This window comes from Belonocnema kinseyi, chromosome 2, assembly GCF_010883055.1.
Source record: "Belonocnema kinseyi isolate 2016_QV_RU_SX_M_011 chromosome 2, B_treatae_v1, whole genome shotgun sequence".
NCBI lineage: Eukaryota > Metazoa > Arthropoda > Insecta > Hymenoptera > Cynipidae > Belonocnema > Belonocnema kinseyi.
In genome coordinates, this window is record NC_046658.1 from 74,859,435 (window position 1) to 74,879,414 (window position 19,980).

General features: G+C 31.2%; 1 protein-coding gene across 1 annotated transcript in view; it reads right to left on the reverse strand.

Annotated features, from left to right (window-relative positions):
• The window catches only part of LOC117168227 (mothers against decapentaplegic homolog 3), a 30,594-nt gene that overhangs the window by 4,273 nt on the left and 6,341 nt on the right, over positions 1-19,980 (reverse strand). Inside the window, exons 2-5 of the mRNA XM_033353712.1 lie at positions 5,459-5,667; positions 4,584-4,786; positions 4,202-4,425; positions 366-679 (exon numbers count right to left, since the gene is read on the reverse strand). Of these exons, the coding sequence (XP_033209603.1) occupies positions 366-679; positions 4,202-4,425; positions 4,584-4,786; positions 5,459-5,667 (950 nt within the window). The remainder of the gene's footprint in view (positions 1-365; positions 680-4,201; positions 4,426-4,583; positions 4,787-5,458; positions 5,668-19,980) is intronic.

The following is a 19,980-nucleotide window of genomic DNA, read 5'->3' on the forward strand; positions in this document are numbered from 1 at the left end:
AAAGATTTCATAAAGGTTTCACAGTGAATAAAAAGATTTCGCAAAAATTTCAAATGAATTAAAAAAATTTCACAAATACTTCTATTATGTCATAAAAATGTCAGACAGATTTCAAAGATTGAACAAAGAAAGAATTGAAAGATTTCAGTTATCCAACCTAGCTAAGCTTAGGACTGGTTGCAAGAATTTGAATAATGCTACGTTTTGAATGAGTATTAGAATAGAGTATTAGTTACACGATCTAATGAATTTAATCACTCGATTTTTGAGAGTTTCGATTTCCAGGGAAGGCATTACCCCCTATACCCCCTAGGGCTCCGCCACATCTGCAACCTAATAGATTAATAATTTGAAAATATAATTACCAGGTGGTATTTTGCAGACGGTAGCTGGATGCCAGCCATAACGCTGATTGCAATTGGGGCTCTGAACGAAAATACTTGAATCTGAGAGGCATTCGGCAAAGACTTCTCCACCGATGTAGTATAATCTGACACCTTTTCCGATGTGTCGTCTAGTTTGTTCAACGACAGTGTTGCGGTTCACATTTGACAAAAGACCCAAACAGAATCTCTCAGAATTGCTCGGGTCCGTAAAACCGTCTACTGTTATGCTTGGTTGAGAAGCGTGGAACGTTTCACCCACTCTTGTGTTTAACTCGTAGTAGCTTATGGAACACCTGCAAGAGATACAAAAGTAAGCTCCAATTAATTTTCTGCTCATTATTTTTGACTAAAAAACAAGGAATGACATTTTTGTTTTATCAGGAAGCGGGATCTTTTTTAGCTAGTCTATGTATTGCGAAATTTGAGTATTATCTGGAACCGAGTGTAAAACTTTTATAAGGTAAGTGGCATAAAATAATCAGCCATGCAAATAAGCATAATAGATTCCCAGAAAATCGACATTTCTGAATCTATATTATTAGGTACAGTGTCGATGTCTCTAAAATAAATACATTTTTTTTAGAAATCATTTTACTTAAAAGCCCTGCTCCTGATAGTAATGCTCTACCAAAAAATCATATTATCTATTGAAAAAAGGTAGTAGAAATGATTAAATTCAATGTTTATAAAAGGATAGAGTGTTCTTTTTAACTCAATGTATTTGAAGCTTATAATATTTCTTTAATTTTTTGAGCAGACGAGAGCAAACAAACTTTGTGTATAAGAAATATATTGTTATTATAAATGTTTACTATCGAAATCTATTTCAAAGTAAACATAGGGTCAAGTTTCAATGAACCAAATCCTGATTGTGTAACAATAGACAAGATTATAATCACAAATGAACAATCTGCCTTAAAAACAATTCAACTTACATTCAAACTAATTTCAATAAATTGAAAACATTTTGAAATCAAAAGAATTCTATTGATTTCCGTAAATGTAGAATGCATTTAGAGAAATTTAAGGTAAACGAGAAGAAGCTTAAAAACATTCAAGGAAATTCAAAAGAATTTGATGAATGCCTAAGAATTTAAGGTGAAGTTAAAAAAATTAGAATAAATTAAATAAGATTTTAAAGCTTTTTAAATCAATTGAATTAAATAGAACTGAGTGAATTCAGAAGAATTAAAGTAAATTTGAAAAATCCAGAGAATTCTAAAGAATTTAATCGAGTATAGGGTGAATTCCGAAAAAATTCAAAACCTCTTCGAATCTTTAAAACCTTACAAATTTCTAACTGAAGAAATGACTAATGAGTCCAAAATAACTCAAGCTAAATTCAAAATAATTCAAATGAATTGGAAGTTTTTTCCAAATCGAAGAAATTCCATTGATTGCAAACAAATTTGAGTGAGTTTGAGTGAATGCGAGGAATTTAAGGAAAATGAGAAGTATGTAATGATATTCATAAAATCAAGCTCAATTTAAGAAGCCATTAAGCGAATTGAAAACAATGCATAAACATGACAAAATTTATTTAATTGGGGAAGTTTAATATATCTTTAAATCTTTAAAACTCCACGAAATCCCTCACTTCTTATGGATAAATTCTTTGAAATACATGAAAATATTAAAATCCCTTGAAATTTTTTAAATCTTTGGAAATCCCTTTAAGAATTTCAAATCTCTTGATAATGCCTTGGAATCTTTTAGAACACCCTAAAATATTTTAAAGTCTTTGAAATGCCTTCAAACTATTGAAATAAATAAAAAAAGTTCTGAGAATTTTTTGAAATTAACTGAAACCCCTTAAAACCTTTAAGAGTTCAAAAAATCCAATGAATTGAGTAAATTTTAGAAGAGTTCAGAATAAATTAATAAAAATTCAAGGTGCATTTCAAAAACTGATTTAAAATCTTTGAAACTCTATAAAATACCTCATTTCTCTTGAATAAATTCTTTTAAAATCCACAAAAATAATAAATTCCGTAAAATTCTATGGAAGCTGGCGATATTTCTTGAAATCCTGGGAAATTTATTCAAATACATACTTTGAGAGAATTAAGAAAAACCCTTACAATAATTGAAACCTTTGGAAACCTTCCAAAATCCCATAAAATCTTTTAAATATCTTAAAACCTTACAGACCCTGTAAAATGGAATCTTGGAATCTTTAAAAACACCCTGAAATATTTCAAAATATTTCAAAACAATTCAGAAATAGGTGAATAGTGACTTACCAATGAGTTATTTATTGAAAAAATTGACTATAGAGACTTTATCCTTTAAAAGTAACTAAAAAGTGAATTGAGAACAAAGGAGACTAATAGTGACTGTGTGGTAGCCATGTTTATTTTTTAGTTAGGGATCGTCCATAGACTACGTTACCACTTTAGAGGGGGGGGGGGAGACTCTCCTAAAACCTATGTTTTGTAACGGAAGGGGAGGGGTGTCCCAGTATATTAATCTTTAGAACGTATATTAACCTTTTAGAAATTACAGAATTTTGTTTTAAAGTACATATGGTAATCTTTTCAGTACCTTTCCAGATGATGAATATTTTTGGTAGAGAATTAATCTTTTTGTTTGAAAATGCATATTTTTTAGTTGAAAATTTACCTTTTTTATCACAAATTTTAACAACTAGGTTTTAAAGTTGAAATACTTTCTTGAAACTGCATTTTTTGGTTGACGATACAAAATTTTAGTTAAAAATCTAAGGTTGACAGTCCAAAAGGTGCTAAGGGACATTTCGACGTAAATGGATTTATTGACTTCAAAATTATTTAAAAATCAATTACACATCCTGTTAAAAGGATTTTCTCGAAAGCGTATTTTTTATTATAGTAATAAGAAGTTAATTTACGCATTCTTTTAATTTTTTTAATTTGCAGATCTTTTGCAAGTAATACTTCCTTCTTAAGCGGTTGAAACTGGATAACTTTTTCGCACTGTTGTTCTATTTTTAAATGGTAATTTTAATTTTACAGCCCGTTTTTTCGCTCTCGTGTAAAGTTGCCAAAATGTCCTTAAGCTCCTTTTGGACTCACCACCCTTCCATTCAGCTCCTTGGTTAGAAATTTATCTGTTTTGTTAAAAATTCGTTTTTTGTTGTTGAAAATTAATCTAGTTAAGTTGAACATTCAACTTTTGGATTTTGAGTTCTTGTATTTTATTGGAAATTCATCTTTTTTTTTGTTAAAAATTAACTTCTCTTCAAACTTTCGTATTTTTTCATTTGATAATTCAACTGATTGGTATAGAAAATTCGTAATTTTGTCTTGAAAGTTCAATAATTTAGTAAAGAAAAATTAACTATTTGGGGATAATTCGTTTTCTTATCATTTAAAATTATTTCCTTTTAATTAAAAGCTTAACTATTGAATTTTCGGTTAAAAATTTACATTTCTTAATTTAAAAATTCAATAATACCCGAATTAACTGTCACATAAACCTGAGGGGGGGGGGGGTCCCCACAGAAAAATCAACGTTGACAAGGAGGGTTGGGGAGGAGGGGGTCAACAATTGCTACAAATTGGCAACGTAGTTTATGGATGATTCCTTTACTTCTAACTGAAATTCCCTGATTTTTTGTATTCTTTCTCAAAATCCCCAACTCTTAAAAGCTTCAAACATATTATAAAATTTTGACAATTCCATTATGGGCTGCAAATATGGTACCATAGGGACCTAATCTTGAAAATAGGATACTTTAGGGGTATACTAGGGGATATAGGAACCGGTCTTTGAGGCCTGAGGATATCTTCCATCTCAACCTAATTTGAAATTTAATTTATAAACTTCATTCTTACCAAAAAGCTGGTTCACAGTACATCACGGGCTGGGCATCGACGGGACTAGGTGATAATCGCGACAAGGACATATTGTCATTATGATCCATGTTATCGCCATCCTCACTTATGTAACCGGGAGGGGGTGTATCTGCCGGTGGATCCATAGATCCTGGAGCAGGGTGAGGCGAACCCTGAACGCTTCCAAGGCTGCCAACACTCGCCGGACTCGTCGCCTGCATGCTCTAAAAAGCAAGCCAAAGATTCACAATCAATATTCTATTAAAATTAGTGAAATAATCGTAAAACTTTAATACATAAATATGATAAATGTAAGACAGAGAAGGTGCAACCTCATGATAAAAGTGATTTAGAGTTCGATTTGAGAAACAGAACATCCTACCTGCATTCCTTGGTATGGGTTATTTGGTGGTTGCTGTTGTGGAGATTGAGGAATTCCTTGCTGATTGTGATGTTGGTGATTTAATGTTGCGTGAAAACTAGTATTCTCCGGCACACTCACGCTCAGCTCCTCGAGCGATGTATTATAAAGAACCGATTCCTCCCCGGAAAGATTATGTCTTGGCACTAAAATGGCTGGCAAAACTGTAATATCATATATTACAAATTATCAACCTGTTTTCAGTGCTTCTTATTGTTTAGCGAGCACGCGAGAGCGACTTTTTTCGGATGCAAATAAACCATATTCATCTAAAAGTGCCTACAAATAAATTATAATTGAAACTCCCTGACTCTTCTATCATTTCTATTCAACAGTTCAACTTATCAGACTTTCATTTTAAAATTGTTATATAATTTAAAACCTATAAAACTCGACTGACCCGGGAAAATGGGAACAAATAAAAAAAAAAGGATCGCACAAGGCAAATCCTTACCGGATTCGACATGGTTCATAAAAAGGAAACAAATCACGGCGATTCTTTGAAAGGTACTTTAAAGCTACATCACAGATTCTAGACTCTTGAGAATATGCAAATGGATTATAAGGATGCACAAAAATGTTCATAACTGGTTTGTAAATAGGCGCGATAATTCAAAGAGCTTCATGTTAAATGCATCGTTTTGACAGAGCGCGTCGACCACATAGTCAAAGTGGAACGCGCCGTTTCAAAATGCAACTTGTACATGTTGTACATCGTGATCTCAGTAAGTGGGACTTGGGCAACGAAGGTCAAGGACTTCTTTTTCTCTGAATCGCTCTCGTCGCACCCGCCAAGTCTCAGAACACAAAAATCGACTTGACTGCGATGTTTATACCTGGAGTCTGAATGCGCTGATAGTGATAAGGATTCACGCAGACTTCGTCTCTCTTTTGCGTAAAGGCGTATTCGCAGTGCTCGATGGCCCTGAGCTCGTGATGTGACTGCAAATCCGGCCAACGCCACAGGCGACAATAGATCACGTGCGGTAAACCTTTGCCGCGCACACCCTGAACACCGTTGTCGCCGACGCCTCCCGGGCTAGGCCTGTAACAAACCAAACACATTCACTTTTTTTCGATAACAATTCAATTTTCAAAGTCAAGCTTAAGTTAAAAGGTATCTATTGTTGAATCTCCAGACAAATGGTGTCTATTCAAATCCTGGAAAAAAATTCCCTGACAATTCCAGGATTTTCTAGGTATCTCAAGTTTTTTCCAGGTATAATTTTTCATAGTATGCAGCCATTCAAATATTTCGTATCTTTTTAAAAAATCGACAGTTTCGCGAGTTTATTATAAATAAGGTTTTTTTCAGTTTCTAGGGATGGAATTAATATTCAAAGAGATTTCTTAATATCTTAGCACCGTCGATTAATTAAACAATACTAAAAACATAATTGATTATTTCTTTAGTTTGTATCTAAAGTCCATGAATTCAGAAATATTTTCAGAAAGATAGATGTATATTTAAACAAATCGTTGAATTTTTAAATAGATAACTGAATTTTAAACTAAAAAAGATGAGTTTCGAACAAAAATGGAATAGTTAAATTTTCATTAAAAAGATTAATTTTCCACAAAAAAAATTTACTTTAAACAATAAATTTAGTTTCATTTTCAACATAGTAGTTTTATTTTCAACTTAAAAAAAATTTTATCTAATATGATGAATATTTAACTGTAATGGTTGGATTTGCAACGAAAAGCATGAATTTTCAAATAATAAGATTAATTTTCTACCAAAAAAACTATTTTTGAACAAAATACATCAATTTTCCAACGAAATAGTTGAATTAAAAAAAATACGAATATTCAACGAAATAGTTGAATTTTTAACTAAAAAAATCAATTTTCCACCGAACAGTAAATAGTCAAGTTTTCGGTTAAAAATACAATTTTTTATAATACAAATATTATAAGTAAAGCATAATGAATCTTCAACTGGAATAGTTAAATTTTCAATCAAAAAGATGAATTTTCAACCAAGAAGATTAATTTTTACCAAATACGAATTTTCAATTAAAAAGATAAATTGTAAATAAAAAATTGAATAGTTAAATTTTCAGTTAAAAAATTAATTTTTAATCAAAGAGATGAATTTTCAACTAAAGTTGTGTAATTTTCAATTAGAATAGTTGAATTTCCCGGTAAAAAAAAACTAATTTTTAACAAAAACAACACTAATTTTTAAACAAATAGTTACAGGTAGAAACAAAGTGCTGAATTTTAAATAAAAATGATGAATCCTCATTTGGAATAGTTGAATTCGAAAACAAACTATAATTTCTACCAAAAAAGTCGAAAATTCAACTAAAAGAGATAATTCTTCAACCAAAAAGTGAATACTTAAATTTTCAGTATAAAAAAACTAATTTTCAACGCAAAAAAACAAACCAATTTTTAACCAAATAGTTCAATTTGCAACTAGAATAATTAAATTTTTAGTAAAAAAATTGTTAGCCCAAAGAAAAACACATTTTTAACAAAATAGCTCATTAAACAACGTTTAAGAAACGGAGGTATAGAAATTATGAAATTAGCTTATGACAAAAAAGATTACTTTTAATGTTAACACGTAAATTTTACGTAATTTTTTGTTAAAACTTACTAGGAAAAGCTGTAATTTCTACTGGCCATAATCGCAATCAAGAGAAAACTCTAGAAAGTAAGGCAAAATAAAAAACTGTTATGTTTACATGGCATTATTTGGTTGGAAGTAAGGATATGTGTCATTGACACTGAGAAGCTTCATTACAGACTATATCGTGTGTAATCAAGAAAGTGTTTAGACGCCAGGTTTCACGTTGCAACTCTCTATCATAAAATCTAGATCACACGTGTAGATTGACGCTCATACTTTCATTGCTCAAGAAAATGACTAACTGATGCAGACACTGATACAGAAAATAATCCACAAAGACTATGAATCCACTGGAACCAGACATCATTTTCACCAAATGACAGATCCTGGAGTCCATCTTCTATATAAGTATTTTCATTATGTTTTTCCCCCAGCTTTAATCGACAAGACGAAAACCGTGTATGTTCCACAGCAAAAGTAATATAAAAATCGTATGGCGTCAAAGCACTTTTAGAAAACATTTCTTGGAGATAAAACGAACTTGGAACCGAAAAACGAAGATAAGAATTTAAATCCGCGATCCAAGCCAGAATGAAATTGAGTACGAAAATCGAGAATGCAATACGAATAAAATATAGCAATTTTTACGTGGGACAGGAAGCTCAAAAATTTCTCAAAGTGCACTGCATACAATTTTCCAGCCTTGCGTGTATCCGTAATTTACTCATCAATGATTAACTCCATTATAGTTCTTTTTTAAAAAAAGCCATTTCCGCAATTCAATTCATGGTTACCGCACATTCGACCATCAGGTAACTGGAAACGCGTGGGCACACACATGTATCTTTAACTTGACAGAGATCGAGCTTCGGTTTCGTAATCGATCGAGATCGAAGGACATTTAGTGCCACCTATACTTGTAGACACCACGAGTGGGAAAAATGTAGCCTTTCCAACTAACAATTCGACATAACAAATAAGAATAAATCGGTTTTAAAGTTCAGCAGACGGAGAATTTTAACATTGCAAAATAGTAACAAAAGAAACAACTGTTTATGAAAATAGCCCGAAAAACTCGGATTTAAAGTTCGTCACAAACGAGAAGGATAATTTTATGTATTAGAAGAATACAATCCACAAGAACTTATGTAAAAAGTCATCTCATTGGGAGTAGAAACAGCCTTGTTGCATTGGTTTTGCTCAGTGATTAATTTATGTGGATCTTACATCTTCTGTATTTACTGACCATCAAGAAAATCCATGGACGGCATTTTCATTAACGCTTGTCTCAGCAGCCTTGGACCTTTCTCGTTTACTCGTCTCCATCCTACTCTTAATTACAATTGCACATTGCACCACATTACATAATTGTTGCACGTTTTGGATTCATAATCTATTTACTTAAAGGCAGTGAGTGAAAGCATTTCAAGTTTCGCGATGATGCGACTAAAATTTGTTTTCTTATTTTTATTTTGTTATTGATGAAGTCTGGAGAGAGTAATTGAATGAGAATAAAATTGTATACAGGATACGAGGTTTTTAGCTGTAAGCTTAGCCTTGTAAAGGAGAGAAAAATAGACTCAGAAAGCCGTTAGCAAGCGGTAAATATTCATTCGCACATCATGTGCGTAGAAATTGATCTTTTTGCAGAATTTATTATTATGCGTGAGACAATACTCACTCGAGGGCAACCGCCTATTGCTAATAGATACTCGGATAAGAATAAGAATACGAAAATGATCGAAATAAAGAATCACACCCGTGTTTTTCAACATGAACCAACAATCTATGTTTAAAACTCGTATCAAAATATTCTGATGGCTAAAAGGTATTTACATATTCTTCAAATCTCTTCAAGCCTCACCTTAAATGCTCGACATTCCCCAAAATCTCTTGAAGTGTCACAGAGTATTTTTGGTTTCTTCCAACTTCTCGAATCTATAATTCCTGAAGTTCCAGTCTCTACCTTTTCAATATTTTAAAACAGATTAAACATATTTGCCTGTGCAAATTTTCTCACTAATAAACTTTGATTTAAATGGTGGCAGTAAACCGAAAATATAAATTATATTTATCTAGTAAATCAGCAGAAAGATAAGGCTTAAAGTGTCACACTTATAATTGTAACATTGTATGGCAAAGGCTAAATACAAATTATCGTTATACAGATTCTATAGAACGATACATTTTACTCTTCTTAGCCTTTTATCTTTCTTTAGTTGATGAATATTAGGTTTGGAGTCCAGTATTTGTTCATTAGATAAATTGAGCAGCGATTCTATGAATTTCAAAGAGGCTCTCTTCGGAATGAATAAATTTATAAACATACCTGCTGACACTGAAATCTAAGAACTTGTGGAATGCTAGGATATTTCTCGACTTTAAATAGAAGATCGGATAAAAAAATCGGAAATAAGCTTATCAAATATCAAATGATAATCTTGATGATACCGGAAAAATGTGTATAATTTACGATACAGATTTTGTCGATTAGATACATTTTTCAATAAGTATGCTATACAAGAATTACTGAAAACAAATAATAATTTGTTTAATAAATAGAAGCAAAACATTATAAGAACAAAGTTTTTAGCTGGTAACAGAAATAAAAATCGAATTCTGCATATTAACAAGTTCTTAAAATAGAATAATCAGTTTATTCTAGTTCTTTCGTAAGTTAACAGGCATTTGATTATAAACTGGGTATAGCAGGAAATACCCGTTGTGAAAAAATAGAAAAAATATAAATAGCAGGTGGATTCACATCCTGGAATCTAAATGCCATTAATCCCACAAAGAAAAGAGATTGCTTAATATTTGCGAAATATAGATTTAATTCCATTTCGACCACAATTTCAAGTTGTGTTAGTTTCTCTGTATAAATGATGTTCTCATTCCAGCAGACCAATGGAAAAAACTGCTTCCATTTATCTATTGGTCCTATTTCGCACTTCGCAAAGAACTGATGGGAAATAAAAAAATATATTTTTCAGTTGATTATACTTCTTTTTTATTGGGTACATTTTTTATTGATATAATAAGCAACCCTAATGATTAGTTATAGCTTTAATTAAATTTATTTTATAATTCTATCGTGCACACCTGTTCTGTATTTTTTCCAGTCCCATTTAAATAATCCACGAAGCAGAAATCTAACAGCAAACTTCCGACATCCTATCAGCCAACCAATTCTCAAAATTGCTTCCAAACGAGAGGCTATTTCCCACTTTGCAAGAAAGTGGTCTAAATAAAACAAGACTGCACAATTGGTTCTATTTCTGTTTCAACTCAAATCATTCTTCTTTCTACACGGAAAAAAGGTATAGTTCAAATAGAAAAATACTTTTAAAAATCTTCTCAACAAAACTAAAATATATCTAAAAAAGTACTTTTTTTAAACCGTCAACTGTATCCTCGATTCATGAATTTTCATGTGACTTCGTCAGTTTAAAATCAATTACAAATGTCAAACCTCGCTTGAAATTATCCCTTTTTAATTGCTTCCAACGTTTCGATTTCAGCTTTATAAGATCTTTGTTTTAACGATAAAAAGTGTGGTTCATTAATAATAATATTAAAAATCAATTATGCTGCAAATCCCTATTCTAAATATTTTGCCAATATCATTGGTTCATTTTCAAGGACATATGTAGCCAGATCAAAGATATAATTGCATGGACAAAAGTTTAGGCAGAAAAAAAAGAAAACAAAATTGTTTCTTCTATTCACTTTGCTTTAACGTTTCAAAATTAGAACTGTTTATTCTGAATCCGAAACTTTACTAAGTTTTGAACTTTTAAATAAATAAAATAAGCTAAGGCAAAAATTCCCGGTCAATTTTCGTCTACCGAAAATTTGTTTCAGTCACTTAAAAAACTGTACAACAATTAATACAATGCCTTTTCTTATTCCTTATCATACATTTTATCCCCGTTTATATAAATCGTTATCAACTATTTTTTCAACCAAAATATAAGCGTCTGTCCTTTTTTTTGACTGAAACATTCGTACAGCCGACCGTAAACAATCTTACAAAATGATGGCAGCTGGAAAGGGGTTACATGGTAAGGGGTGTTCGACAAGATCTTCACCAATCATGTCACTATCTCGTCCAACTGGCCGCACGAATAGGCACTTCGTTCATTTAATGGAAATAAAGAATACAAGGACAATAGTTTATTATAAATAAAATTTCTAAAAATAATTTTAGCATTGCTTTATTGAATGAGGGGCCGCAGGCTTAGAATTAATGTTCCGTCTCCATTTTTAGATGAAATTGATTTAATTACATTTTCAAGTTTTTAAGCTTCTCTCTTGTCCTCTTACTATAAAAAATGCAGTCCTATTTTTGGTGCGTATAAAAAAACCTATAATTTATTCTTATAATCATTATTACGATATATGAAACTGACCATTTTTATTTGAATCGCCTGTGAAGTTTTTTTGAAACTTCAGTTGTTTTTTAAATCTAATTTTTATTAGTAGTGCGGAGTGAAAATTTATAAAATGTGTATAAATGTGTATAAAAGTGTATAAACGAATGGCCACCGAAAATCAATCTTTCTGCGAAAAATGGCTCTTCCGATAGACAATTTTATTTAGGGTCATAATTATTTAGAAGTATTCCTTCATAAGGGAATACATTTTTTAGAAAATGATATTATTGGCTTTAAAAAATCAGATAATTAGGATACACTATCCAACAGAAAGTTTAGGTACATTTCCTTTGACAATTTGAAAATTGAAAGATTAAGAAAATTCACGAAGAATCCGCTTAAGCAGGAATTAATTCAATGATAAAATAAAAAAAAAGTCTTGTTCTCAACCGCTTGCTAAATCCTATTCTTTAAATCGCGATCTTGATTTAGATTTAAAGAGTAGGATTCACTCTGGATGTTATCATTTTTTCAAATTTGTAGGAACACTATATTTGGCACAGAGTTAAAGTCAAGATTTTAAATGATTCTACTTAATTATAAAAAATGGTTGATTATAAAAAACGGGGTCATCCATGTAGGAAAAGTAAAAAAAAATTTTAATACTGGAAGAAAGACTGTACAAATAAAAGATGCATCTAGAGCGACTATTTATAAGCGAGCTGAAACAAAATTTCATTATGCCGAAAAAGATATCCGTGTGCTTAAATTAGCCGTTAGAATCGGAAAAAATATTTCATGAGCAACAATTTTTAGTCAAAATTTTTTATTTTTCAACTATGATTTGCCATTTTGAATCTTGAAATTTTTACTTTGGATCCGAAGCCAGCGACCCGAAAAACCCCCATGTAGCAATATCTAGTCAAATCGATTTTTTTACAACTTTGATCCGCCATATTGGATTCATCAGTTTAAATTTTGATATTTCGACTTCCAATTTGAAATCAGCGACCCAAAACACTGCCGTGCAGTAATTTTTAGTATTAAAAAAGTTATAATATGACATATTGGATTCGTCATTTTGAATTCTGAGTTCGGATTTAAAATTAATGACCCGAAAAACTCCAGAGTAACAATTTTGAGTAAGATCGGTTTAATTTTTACAATTATAAACCGCCATATTGGATTAAACACTTTGAATCGTACATTTGTTTATTCGTATTTAAAATCAGTGACCGCAGAAGCCCTTAAATACTCGGAATAATAAAATTTCCTTTGATCAAAATAGCGTATTTCTTTAAGGATTATAATAGCAACTTCCATCGCCTTTTTCTTCGAATCATCAAGTTCGAAATTAATTTACAGGTCAGAATTGGAATCAACATAAACATAATTCTATTTAAAGACGTGTGCAGCAATTACAAAAATTGCTAACTTCAACATGGTTTTTTAAAGGCAATATATTTTCACTTTCTCTGCATTTTTCCTATATTCTCTTAAGATTTATCTTGAATTTAAAAAATGTAACTCTCTAAGTCATTCCTATTAAAAATCCTACGATTTTGAGTCAAAATTCAAAAATACCGCCCACAGTGAATCCTATAGTAGATTATGATTTACAGCAGATTATCTTAAGTGGAAAACTGACAAAACATACAGATATATATATATATATATGCATTCATTATTTTTTTATTATAACACTTTAGCAAGGATACGAAACTTTATGACAAAGTTTCATTAAAATATTATAATTAATTAATGTGATAGAGCAAAAAAATTAATTTCTAACCTGAAAAAAATGTCGCCTCTTCATTACTCATACTTTTTACCTATATAAAGGGAACGTTTTTGTGAAATGTTTATACATTAGAAATAAAGTTTAAAGTTTAATAAATAATATTTACTGATACAACGCGTTCTTTCTTTATTATTTATAAATAATTGTGGATCTTTTACTTAACATTACATTTTCCCAATGTAGATAACCTACAGTAGATAGTCGATTTAATATGATTCGTGAAGTTTTTTAATTTAGGGTTTTCAAATAATAAACCAAAAAATAGAGTAAATTTGTAGTTATTAAAAATCCCATCAGGTTTAGTTGTGTTAAAGAGTCACTAGCAAAGATATCATTTTTAAGACTAAGGTATATAACAATTTTCCACTTTTCTTTCATCACAAGTCAGCTTAAAACGGTACCTCAATGTCAGACTCCAATCTGGGGTTAGCAGCCTGAACTTTTCAATCTGGGAACTGCAGTCTATACTCCCCAATCTCAAAGTTGCAGTTTCAACCCTCGAATCTCCATTTTTACCAAGAGAGGTACTTTAAACATTGAAGAGCTCTAAAAATCCTAAATATGTGTTGACGCATTCCCGCACGTTTCATTGATTTTTCGATGTAGTTAATCAAACTGTATTGCGAAGTGTGTGTAAAATAGTAATGTGAAAGAGCACATAACGAGAACCTCAAAATATTTAAATATGAATAGTATCCTCTTCTGAATAATTATTATTTTTATTGCGTATGCCGTATACTATGAACATGATTGATGTTATAAAATGTACATAGCGTATACGGATCCGGCATATTTTGCCGAATTTTAGTTTTCTCTTCCGGCATATTTTTCTGTATTTTAATTTTCTCTTCCGGCATACTTATAATAACTTCATAATTTTTCGTAAATTATCATAAATTTCTTTAATAAATTCTAAAAATTTCAATTCCCAAGAAGTTCTCAAATTTTCACAATAATGATAAATTTCTATATATTTTATCAATTATAAATCATAGATAGAAATAAATGTGAAAATTTATGGTAATTCATCAAAATTTCCATAAATGTCCAAATTTTGGTTTAAATGACTTTAGATTTCTATGACTTCTTAAGGTTTGTAAGCTTTCCAGCTAGACAACTGATCATTCGTCTATATTAGAAACGAAAGTCAAACTTTCAGCAAGGGTTGTTCACGAAAACCTCTCCCTTTAGCATGCAATCTATTATTTTATAATTAGGGGAGCGGCGGGCAATGTGACGCACATGTTATGAAAAGCTCCGTTAAAAGTTAAATATGTTGAAAACTGTAGTAAAATAATATAGAGCACGTAAATCAATATCTTATCTTCCCTATTCCTATGATTATTATTGGATTTACGTCTATTAAAGTAGTTAATTATCAAGTTTCACCAAAAGTGTGCCTGCACCAACTTGTCCTTCCTGGTTGGCTAATGTGTCGCGCTCTTAGAGCAATTTCGGAAAGGGAAGTAAAAGTTGTTTACTGAGTTCAATGAAATTATTTTTGGGTAAATGATGGGTTTAAATAATTACTTATAAATTGCGTACAACTTGAAAGTTATATATTATGTTTTTTTAATTCCGAAAAATGCTACTGTACTTTTTCACTACTTTTTGGTCACTTTAAAAATACACAAATGACATCCAAAAATAACTTTTCATAATAAGAATTGAGTGATTAGCTTTATTGAGTACATTTATTCACTATACAATACAGTACACATAAAGAAATACAGTACAGTAAATATCTCTCGCTATAAATCAATCAACTTCTGTAAATGAGGGTGCGCCACATTACCCGCCGCTCCCCTACTTGAAACAATCACAGAATTAATATTGCTCAAATCCCTCCTCCTTTCTAGCGTCTCGTAGGGGTGGGAAGTAACCCCTGTGATGCTGAATGAAAACTCCTTGAAGTAATTTTCAGGTGGTTTGGAAGAAAGGGAATACAGATGAATTTTTAAATAGTTTTCAATTAATCTAGAATTGTTTAGAATTCGTAACAAATTCTTTGAAATTCAATTTAGTACGCGATAAAATATGCCGGAGGAGAAAATTGAAATTCGGAAAAATATGCCGAAAGAGAAAATTAAAACCAGGCATATTTGGCCGGGACAGTGTAATCGAACTAAAATGTGATGTAAATTCAAATAATACATTTTATTTTGTAATATAAAATAAACCAATAAACCTATACAATTATTAAGTGACTAATAAACAAAATTAATGCATTATTCCTATTATTGTTTATTCGTACGTCAAGGAACTAATTATTCCACATACTTTCATGAAACGAATTCAAAATAAATGTTAAGAAATTATAAAAATAGTATAATAAAAGCTCAACTTAGAAATAAATTCTAGAAAGAAATGGAAAAAAAGTTCAAAAACATTAGATCAGTACATCTAGAATCAAATTTAGATGTAAAAGATAGAGTACAAAATATAAATCTTTTCCATAGAATTAGCTGTAAATATTTATTGCGACGTATAGTTTTCTGCTTACATACTTACCTTCCATATAAAAACGTCTGTTTGCACATCTTCTTTCGGACATACTTAACTTTTCAATATATTAAATCTTCAAAGGTAACTTTTAGCATAATAATCATATATTTTCGCACGCGCCGGTTTATAGAAACTAATTCAATCTCAGAATTTTACCCGGCCAATTATCTGTGGCGCTGTCACGCCAGTGGGAATAAAATGAAGTTCGATATACCATATTAATCCACGGAACAGATACAAAATCTTTTTCGAAAATTCTCTTTTTTCTCCTTGTTTATTCCACTCACGCTTACAATATTTTCTAAACTGATACATAATTGCATCCTACTTTGTATGGCTAAAATAGAGAGTACAGACTGCAGCTCCCAGTTTGTAGAGTTTAGGCTGCTACTATTTAGAGTTTAGACTGTACTAAAATCATATAAAGGTTAAACTGTCATACGAATCTCATGGAATACCAGAAAATAAATAAAAAACTAAAGCTTTTATTATTTTTGCAACACAGCCGTGTGGCAGCGTCAATAACGGTTCGCCACCAGTTTACAATAGACTGTTTACGTTTCCACAGACTGATTTAATCTCAAGGCCAGCGCGAGGCAATCCCCGAAACTGTTCTTATATAGGCGTTCGGTGTAGTCTCAACTATTATTTACTCAATAAACTTATTTTAATTGTAAGTAAACTAATGATAACTTATAATTATCGAAATATGATTATTCTGTCAAGCCCATGAGCAATACTATAAATGATTATCTATTGATAAATAAAAGTTTAAAAATCGTACTCTTGACCGGATGTAATAAAAATGCTAAATACAGTTAATTGATTATAATTTCGTAGCATGTTTTTTCTATAAGTATACTCAGTTGAACAGGTATACTTTATTTAGAAAAGAAAATCTTTAGTTTTGGAAACTGATGGTTTTTTCTTATCTTTCCTGGAAAATCGTGAAAAAGAAGCTTATGCCCTTATGCAGGGTCACGCTTGAAGTTGAGTAGTCATGAAATAGCGGCAACATGCTTCGAATACGCTATTAATAAATCATTATGAGGAGGGCGCTGTGCAGCAATCGATTCTTCTCTGGAGTATATCCGAGCCATGTTTGTTGCAGCATGTCAAGCCGCGTGAGCGTGTACCTACTGATATGATCTCGATACATAGGTACTCCAGCACTTGTATAAATGTATACACTATACAGTACACAACTAGAATCTAACACAATTTACTCCCTGTTACGCGATAGGCACATACATGTACGCGTGATTTTCGTTAAAAAGGGAGGAACCTCGCCCTGCTGTCCGCCTAAGCAGGTTCGCTGTCCCTTATTGGTCTCCTCACCCCAACCCTCCTACAGTCTAAACTGATATTGGGGTAGGTCGGACGCCCCGTGTGCTGAAACGCGAAAATAAGTGGCTTATTTCGAGCCTGCTCTTTGCTTTTTCCAACCAAGGTATGCTCGTGGAAAATACCTGTCGTGATAAAAGCGACCCCATCGAGCAAAACCTCTGACATAAAAAATTGAATGGGCTGTGAAAATTTATGTTCAAAGGACTTTCTTTTTTAATTTAATAAAAAGTATGTCAATACTTTTCAATGGAAAATTCATCATTTATTTTCACTTTGGAGTATACCTAAATGGTTTTAGAAATCGTTTTTCTTCATTCTAGTTGTAAAATTTATTTACAAATAATAAATATCGTTCTCCTTCTGAATTCTGAATGGATTAACAAAAAATACTAGAACTTTTTATATAACAAATGGAGAATATATTGTGAACAAAATCATTAGAAGAATAAGATTACACCTTTGTTTTTAAGGCTATGTGGAAAAAAGACTACAATGTTGCCGAATATTTGACCGCATTAGTGAAATCGAATCATCTCATAGGATTAAAGTCTTAACAACAAAAATAGTTGAACTCCATTCTTCATTGTATATATTCTGAAACTAACAAAATCCTTGCTTTCCAGGCCAGTGGCCATCCTGATATCCAACAAGATTATTACATAAATTCTGCTTATTATGGTAAGAAACTTTATATAAATTCGAAGCAAATGAATTTTAGAATTATGCTTTACGCAAGAGGTAACAAAATTTCAACTTGTGGCCTTGTATTAAAAGATTTATAACTAATCTGTCCATATTATAAAAAGATCTTGCCGCCACCGCCGCTATTTCAGGAATCGATGTTTTTCGAAAAGATATTGCAATATTGTACATAAATATAATGACCTAATGAAAAACAAACACAATTCATATGTACTTTTTTTTAAAAAGATTGCTAAAATATTATACTAAGTATACTACCCTAAACAAAGACACTAATACTATGTGCCACGGTAGCACGTGCATCATTTTACCCCAAATATACTACCCTAATCAAACACGTACACCCGATATGCCACATTACCCCATGTACCATACTGCTCTTTACGTGCCATATTAACCATGTCATAGTATCGCACTTTTGTTGTCCATATTACCTCAAATATATTATCCTAACAAAAAAGACGGCCCAACATTTTGTAAAACTATCTTTATTCACAAATTTATTATGCCGCTTTGTATTTATCTATAATTTATTTCAAGCCTTTAAACTCTAGTCAAAGTAAAGATTCATGATAGTTTAATAGTCGAAACTGATAACAGAGCATCAAACTGATAAATCTGATAACGCTTACGGAATATGGCGTTACTACATCTGTAAATTTAATATCGGTTTGCTAACTGCACGCAATGCATTTGATCATTATTAACAGGAGAGAACAGGTCTCGGGGGAAAATATATAATATAACAACTTCACAAATTTAAATGTAAAAAAAACTAAAAAAATGATGAGCTAACATATTTTATAAAAATAAAATATCAGTAGTACAAAAAAAACAATGAAATTTATATTCTTGTACTGTTCAACAAAAAAGTAACATCTGAATCATTATTTCTGATGGCCTTGTTTAATGGAGAAAAAATAATTTCATTTTATGAATGATAGCTTATTTTCTCGGGGAAAAGATTCTCTAATCTCTGTAACTTGAGCTCATTCAATTTTGTGTTTAATTCTTACCAAAAAAATTTATAAGGTGCAAATCACTTTAAAAAATATGGAAACGAACAATTTCATTTACAAATAAAAATACTTTATAATAATTTACTTTCTATGAACGTATCATTTTCAAAAAGGAACAAGAGTTTCAAAGTGCACATTACATTGTTTAAACTTAGGGGTTTTTGGTATCATCCTGCTATACAATATGCTTAAAATATCCCTAAAGTTTCTTGTTTTTTTTTTTTTTTTGTTAATTTCCGAGTTAGGGACAAGTTTGTAATCCACCCATAAAGGAGCTAAACACTATACTATCGCTACTCCCGCCATTTGCAATTTCCGAGGAGATAAAAAGTTATACATTTTGCACACCTCTTATTTTCAAACTCAGAGGTCAAAACTTCTCATAATTCTTTTTAAATTCTTCTTTAAACGCCCTTTCTACATATAATTTTTTTAAATGGTAAGAATATTTGCGTAGCTATAGAGCTAAATGTCTCATTTTGGAAAACTTGGGATAGGCCTTACGCGTATAAATGTCCAACTTTGATAATAAATATCACAGCCCAGAGGTCCATTTTTTATTTAATTACAGAAATAAATCAAATAAAAAAGTCCAATTAATTTAAAAACGAAGTTTCAGACAATCTATAAGTAAACTGTCAGGGTGGCCATTTTTTTTTTAAATTTCATCTCTCGGATTTTTCCCGCTGCATATTCATGATTTATCTCGGTTTATAAAAAAATTAACTTTCTTTGCCAAACCCACGATTTTTCACATATATTATAAATTGCCGAAGACGATAAATGCCAGCAAACTTTTTTGCAAGAAATTAGTTGATTTTTAAATCATATAATAAGAAGGATAATGAAATTGTTGTGTCTAATGAAGGGAAGTACAGATATGCATTTTGTTGCACATGCGCAAATCGCGCGTTCCTGTCTCTGAATTTGTATTTACCAACATGAAGATATGCAAATTTAAAAATCCATTATCAAACCACTTTTTACATTCTCATCAGAGAAGGTATTAGATTTGGATAAAGTTTGA